The sequence below is a fragment of the Ranitomeya variabilis genome, chromosome 8 (genome assembly GCF_051348905.1).
Source record: "Ranitomeya variabilis isolate aRanVar5 chromosome 8, aRanVar5.hap1, whole genome shotgun sequence".
Classification (NCBI taxonomy): domain Eukaryota; kingdom Metazoa; phylum Chordata; class Amphibia; order Anura; family Dendrobatidae; genus Ranitomeya; species Ranitomeya variabilis.
This window is the reverse complement of record NC_135239.1, coordinates 206,451,880-206,458,135: the sequence shown is the minus strand read 5'-3', so window position 1 is coordinate 206,458,135 and position 6,256 is coordinate 206,451,880. Positions and strand designations below refer to the sequence as shown.

Below are 6,256 nucleotides of genomic sequence, written 5' to 3'. Positions count from 1 at the left end.
CACAATACGACGCTTCTCCGGTTTTTCCTTGGCATGGGACCCCCGGGAGCAGCTCATCGCCACTGAGAAAACGATCCCTTCTGATCAACATCTGTCGGCAGAGCTTGCACTCAAGGGCGACGTAGCCCCCCACAATGCGGCCATCCCTGCAGGTATTGCACAATGCTGAGGGTATGTGATACAGTAGACGACATAGTAATGAATAACATCCACATTAAATAGGCTGAACGGTGAGGACAATCACACAGAATCGCCCTTAAAGGGGTAAGTCCTGCTTGGGGCCGGGACACCAACCGAAAGCCAGAGTGGGGAATTGTCCAGAAACTTGACCAAGTGTTGGTGCCCACTGCATTTATAGAGCTGGGGAAGAGAGAAATTATAGCTGGGATGTGAGAGAGCTGACCCTTCTCCGTCCATTGTAGTAGGGACCTCCTGCAATGACCTGGTAACTACCACAGAGATGAGAGAAAGACACAAAGATTGAGATCAGTTTAGACAGAGGTGGAGACGTACAGGGGCTTCCTCTGTTCAAAAGATTTTTAGCCCTTTTGGAGCTGGTGGTTAGTCATGAATATTGGAGTTTGCATGAATCTGATATTTAATGGAGAAATATTTTTGACGGAGACCCACAACGCCTTCACTCACATCTCTATAAGACTATTCTATCCCCTCCAACATAATATCAGGTTGATGGATGATACTATCCATGCAAAGTTTTGTCTATATATAAAAGTAAAATCGCAATAAACATGATGACGATATCTACCGCCTGGGACCTCCAGCGGTGAAAAACTCCTGAAAGTTAGGGATCTCATTAAATTCTAAAGACCTAGCACTTACCACAACCAGCCCTCATATGAGCCGACCAAGGAGCGGTATGTCTGTGTAACCTTGATCTAATAAAGAAAAATTGGTCATTGTTCATTCTGGAAGACAGTTCTCTGTGAGTGTGTCCCATTTTCCTAATCGGAGTGTTTCCCTTCATAAAAATTAGAGCCATTCCTGCAACATCAGGCTCAGTACTTCTCTTTTGTTGTTCCTTTTCATCTTATGTGACTGTACATATTGTATTGCTTTCTTCCCGTTTTGTAACATCTTTTTATATCTTTTATAAACACTGCCTACCTTTCCGGATTAAATATAAAATGTAATATCTCTGTTCCTTTTGCTCAGTAAACCGCACCCCTGAAGACATGCGCTACCTGTAACAAGTATCCAATAGGCCTATATAAATGATTGGTGGTGGCAGCCGCGGAGTTGGCAGCACGGTGGCTCAGTCCTGGTTCAAATCCCACCAAGGACAACATCTGCAAGGAGTTTGTATGTTCTTCCCGTGTTTGCGTGGGTTTCCTCCAGGTTCTCCGGTTTCCTCCCACATTCCAAAGACATACTGATACGGAATTTAGATTGTGAGCCCCATCGGGGACAGCGATGATAATGTGTGAAAACTGTAAAGCGCTGCGGAATATGGTGGCGCTATCTTAAAATAAAGATTATATATATATTTTTTTTCCCCTCCATGTGTTGGAGGTGTATATATCATACACTCACTGTGAGTTCCCCAATAACTGGCCTACTAGTGGAAGCAGATGCGGCCTCGTCCACCACTCGTCAGTCAATTGTGTAATTGTCCTGGTGAATGGAGGCAGAAACTGGTGACGCTGGTGGGATCTAAGTGACCCCCTGGATGTCATCCATACATATTGGTGACAGTGGTCGGATCTAAGTGACCTCATTGATGTCATCCGTGACATATTGATGGCAGAAGTGGAATCTGCATGACCCCGCCAGCTGTCATCCGTGGTATACCCCTTTAAAGAAAATAGATCACCTGGAATAATTACCACATAGTTACCACATAACCCTGTAGGACTTTTCAGATGCTGTAAAATCAATGGTGCCTGCTATAGTCTAATTAGAACTAGAGTCAGGCGGTGCTGCATGCGGGAGAGTCAGGTGGGCGGTGCTGCATGTGGGAGAGTCAGGTGGGCGGTGCTGCATGTGGGAGAGTCAGGTGGGCGGTGCTGCATGTGGGAGAGTCAGGTGTGCGGTGCTGCATGCGGGAGAGTCAGGTGGGCGGTGCTGCATGCGGGAGAGTCAGTCCAATGTCTATTCCCGCCTTTCCAGTGTTGATTGGCATTATGATGTCTCTCTATATCACTGCCAGCCTCCTCCATATCGTGGGCATGTGTGCTGCTGCCAGGCGTACTGTGCCCAGCTCCATCACTACTCTACTAGCTAATGCCCAATCTCACTGCCAGCATGAATAGCAGCGTCCCAGTGTGAATGAGGCTCTCCGACACCTCGATAGTCCTCAATAGCACAAGATACCAGCACATGTGCAGTACAAATGTTACTGGGTTAACAACTCGCTTACTGATTGGAACCAAAGAGTGGATGGAAGACCCTTGGGTGACAGCAGTGGGCTGCCACAGGGGTCAGTACTGGGCCCTCTTCTTTTTACTATGTATTAATGACCTTGTAGGGGACGTACAGAGTAGAATTTCAATATTTGCAGATGATAATAAACTTCGCAGGGTAATCATCACAGAGGAGGATAATTTAAAGTTACAGACCTGGGTCTATGGGTGAACGGTAAACTCCAGTTCAGGGTCGGGCAGCAGCTGCCAAGGCAAATAAAATAATAGGATGCATTAAAAGAGGCAGAGACGCTCGAGTGATGAGAATTTAGTTTGGCCTCTATACGAGTCACTAGTGCGGCCACACAGAATACTGGGTACAATCTGTGTCTCTGGTATATAAGGACACAGGTGAACCAGAGCGGGTGCAGAGAAGAGCGACCAGGGTTACTAAGGGAATGGGGGGTCCGGAATATCAAGACAGGTTATTATTAATCTTCAATGTTCACGTCATTGATTTTGTTGCATCTGAAAAATCATAAATGGACACTGGTCATCATTGTGGCTTTGCAGGGGTCTTGGAGGCTTACAATAATGTGTCTGCTCCATATCAGTACCCTTATAATTCACAGACTGCCCCAGTGAGATCCACCATGGGGGATGTGAGTGGGTCGTGTGACCGAGGTCATGGCCACCAATGGTTCAAAAAATCAGGACATTTGGGAGCAATAGGAAAAATGGCTCCAAGTGATCTGGTACCAGGGCCCTTGTCAGATCTCAGGACAGTGCACAGAGAGCCATTGTGCTGCTTGTGTGGAGATATTAGGGGGCACCCTCCTCCGCACAAGCCATAAGAGCAATAGGGGCATTTGGGTCCCTGGACCCCGCTCTCTTGCAGGGCTACATCACAATCCTGGGGCTCAGTAGATCAGGATGAGGCGGGTCCTTCTGTTAAATTTAGATTTTTAGTTTTCATGGTGTGCGCTTCCTCCATTCCTCCACCAGAGGGCGCAAACTGTGTTAGTTCAGAGAAATTAAACCCTTTTATTTAAATGTCCCAATTTAACGACCCCCCCGTGATGGGATCCGGCGGCATCTGTGGGGGGTTCTCTCTGCACCCCTGGTTTTAATCATAATAAAAACATTGGGGAGACTGAGAAATAGAGGGGTAATGTACAGCCCCCTACCCCTGGCTGCATCACTGACATAGGGAGCACCTTTTATTTTCTGCCTATTGGTGATTTCTGGGGGGATTCTGCAGGGGAGTCGTGGTGGGTTGCAAAAAGAAGCGTTTGGACTGCAGGAATTGGGGGTCATCGGCAGTGGGGGGGTGTCAGATGAGGGGATACAGGGCGGCAAAGGGGACGGAAGAAACACAAGTTCCTGCAGAGACAGGCTGAGGATGTTGTTGTTCTCAACGTGGTCCGCTCTGTCAGTACAAGAGCCGCGGTGCAGGGGCAGGAGCGGCACATCGGGAGCGATCCACGGAGCAGAGCAATCCACGGAGCAGAGCATCTGCAGAACAATCCACGGAGCAGAGCATCTGCAGAGCAATCCACGGAGCAGAGCATCTGCAGAGCAATCCACGGAGCAGAGCATCTGCAGAGCAATCCACGGAGCAGAGAATCTGCAGAGCAGAGAATCTGCAGAACAATCCACAGAGCAGAGCGATCCACGGAGCAGAGCATCTGCAGAGCAAATTACAGAGCAGAGCAATCTGCAGAGCAATCCACAGAGCAGAGAATCTACAGAACAATCCACGGAGCAGAGCATCTGCAGAGCAAATTACAGAGCAGAGCGATCTGCAGTGCAATCCACAGAGCAGAGCGATCCACAGAGCAGAGCGATCTGCAGAGCAATCCACAGAGCAGAGCGATCCACAGAGCAGAGCGATCTGCAGAGCAATCCACAGAGCAGAGCGATCTGCAGAGCAAATTACAGAGCAGAGAATCTGCAGAGCAATCCACAGAGCAGAGCATCTGCAGAGCCCACAGTAAGCAGCAGCGCGATTTGCAGAGCCGGAGATGGCGCTGGAGCTGGAGGAGAACGTGCCCACCACTGAGGAGGAGGATGAGGGCGATGATGGGGAGGATGAGACCCCCGCGGGGAAGAGAAGCTCCAGGAGGAAGAAGGCGGCTGCAGCCTCATCGGGGGCTTCTAAGAAGAAGGGCAAAAAGAAGAACCAGCCGGGCAGGTACAGCCAACTGGTGGTGGACACCATCCGCAAACTGGGCGAGAGGAACGGCTCCTCCCTGGCCAAGATCTACGGCGAGGCCAAGAACGTGTCCTGGTTCGACCAGCAGAACGGCCGCACCTACCTGAAGTACTCGGTGAAGGCGCTGGTGCAGAACGACACCCTGCTGCAGGTGAAGGGGGTCGGGGCCAACGGCTCCTTCCGCCTCAACAAGAAGAAGCTGGAGGGCGGGGGCACCCCGGAGAGGAAGGCGGCCCCCAAACCGGCGGCGGCGGCCAGGAGGACTACAAGTGCCAGCAGCGCCGCGAAGAAGAGCCACAAGAAAGCCAAGAAGGAGAAGCCCAAGAAGAGCAGCAAGAAGAAGGCGGCGGCGGCGAGTGCGGGGGGCAAGAAGGTGAAGAAGACGGCGAAGCCCAAATCCAGGAGGCGGTGAGGAGGAGACCGCCGACCGGAGCGCTCTGTTCTCGTGTTTGTGCAAAGATGTGATCGTGTCCCGAGATCGCCCGTCACCCCGAGAGGCCGAGGCCGGATACCACCGCCCGGACACCGCGGCACAGGACACCACGGCCCCGGACACCGCGGCACAGGACCTGCCCGGAGCCGCCGCCCGGACACAATGTATCCGCACTCATTCTGCTCGGAACTTTCACACAATCGGCGCCACTTGATTGGCCGGAGAGAAGCTGTCACCCTAGCGACGGCGTTCCAGGGGCGTGGCCTCGGTGACAGCTGTGAAGTGGCAGGAGGAGGCGCCGGACAGTGAGACCTCTCGGGGGTTCTTCTATTTTCCCTTCTCCTCTTTCTTTATCTCCTCCCCCTTCTCTTCCTCTTCTCCTTTTCTTAATCTTCATCTCCTCCTCCTTCTGTCTTCTTTCCTCTCTTTACTCTTCTCCGCTTTCTTCCTCTTCCTCCTCTGCTTTATCCTTCTTTTTCCTCTTATTCTTCATCTCCTCCTCCGTCCTCTTTCCTCTTATTCTTCATCTCCTCCTCCGTCCTCTTTCCTCTTATTCTTCATCTCCTCCTCCGTCCTCTTTCCTCTCCTCCTTACTCTTCTCCATCTCCTCTTTCCTCTTCTTATCTCCTCCTCTTCCCCATCTCTTTCCTCTTCCCCTTTTCTTATTCTTCATCTTCTTTCCTCTCCTCTTCTCCATCTCTTCTTTCCTCTTCTCTTCTCTTTTTTCTCTCATCCTTTCTTCATCTCCTTCTCCTCTTTACCCTTCTCCTCCTCTTTACTCTCCTTCTCCTTTTCTTTACTGTTCTTTCTCTCCTCGGGACCCTTCATTCCTTTTGTAGATTTTCTGTTGCTCTTTATTTTGCACTTTATAATTTTATCTTTTATGTATTTTATGTTATTTTTTATGCTGAATTAAAAAAAAAACAACTTGTTTAAACCTTTGTGATTTTTTTTATTAATAATAATTGTTCCGCTATAGCGCCGACATATTCCGAATATTGAGGCGGAGATAATAAGTGCAGACAATGAGGGTGTCTGGGCCAAAAGTACTTAAAGGGGTTGTCGGGTGAAAAAGAAGTTCTGGCCCATCCACGGGATAGCTGGATCAATTGCTGTTGGGTGGGGGGCGCCGACCCCTGGGACCCTCCCTGAGGAGCAGAACAGGCACTTTTAACCCTGTAACAATGGAGCATGTTCTCCATTTTGTAACTGGTACAGATGTACGGCTCTCACATACGAGTGGTCTCC

At 50.0% G+C, this 6,256-nt stretch overlaps 1 protein-coding gene and 1 long non-coding RNA gene across 2 annotated transcripts; one reads left to right on the top strand and one right to left on the bottom strand.

Moving 5' to 3' along the window:
* Positions 1-100: 100 nt before the first annotated feature.
* Positions 101-2,627, bottom strand: LOC143787631 (uncharacterized). Its single transcript, XR_013218416.1, has 3 exons — positions 2,577-2,627; positions 841-896; positions 101-449 (listed from the first exon to the last, which is right to left on the bottom strand). It is a non-coding gene; the product is annotated as an uncharacterized LOC143787631 (long non-coding RNA).
* A 1,200-nt stretch (positions 2,628-3,827) lies between these two features.
* LOC143787630 (uncharacterized) lies at positions 3,828-5,945 on the top strand. The gene has a single exon (XM_077276545.1). The coding sequence runs from the start codon at positions 4,385-4,387 to the stop codon at positions 4,985-4,987; it is 603 nt and encodes a 200-aa protein (XP_077132660.1). The 5' UTR covers positions 3,828-4,384; the 3' UTR covers positions 4,988-5,945.
* Positions 5,946-6,256: the final 311 nt, after the last annotated feature.

Coding starts and splice junctions, on each gene's coding strand:
- LOC143787630 (XM_077276545.1), top strand. CDS start 4,385: ATGGCGCTGGAGCTGGAGGAGAACGTGCCCACCACTGAGGAGGAGGAT.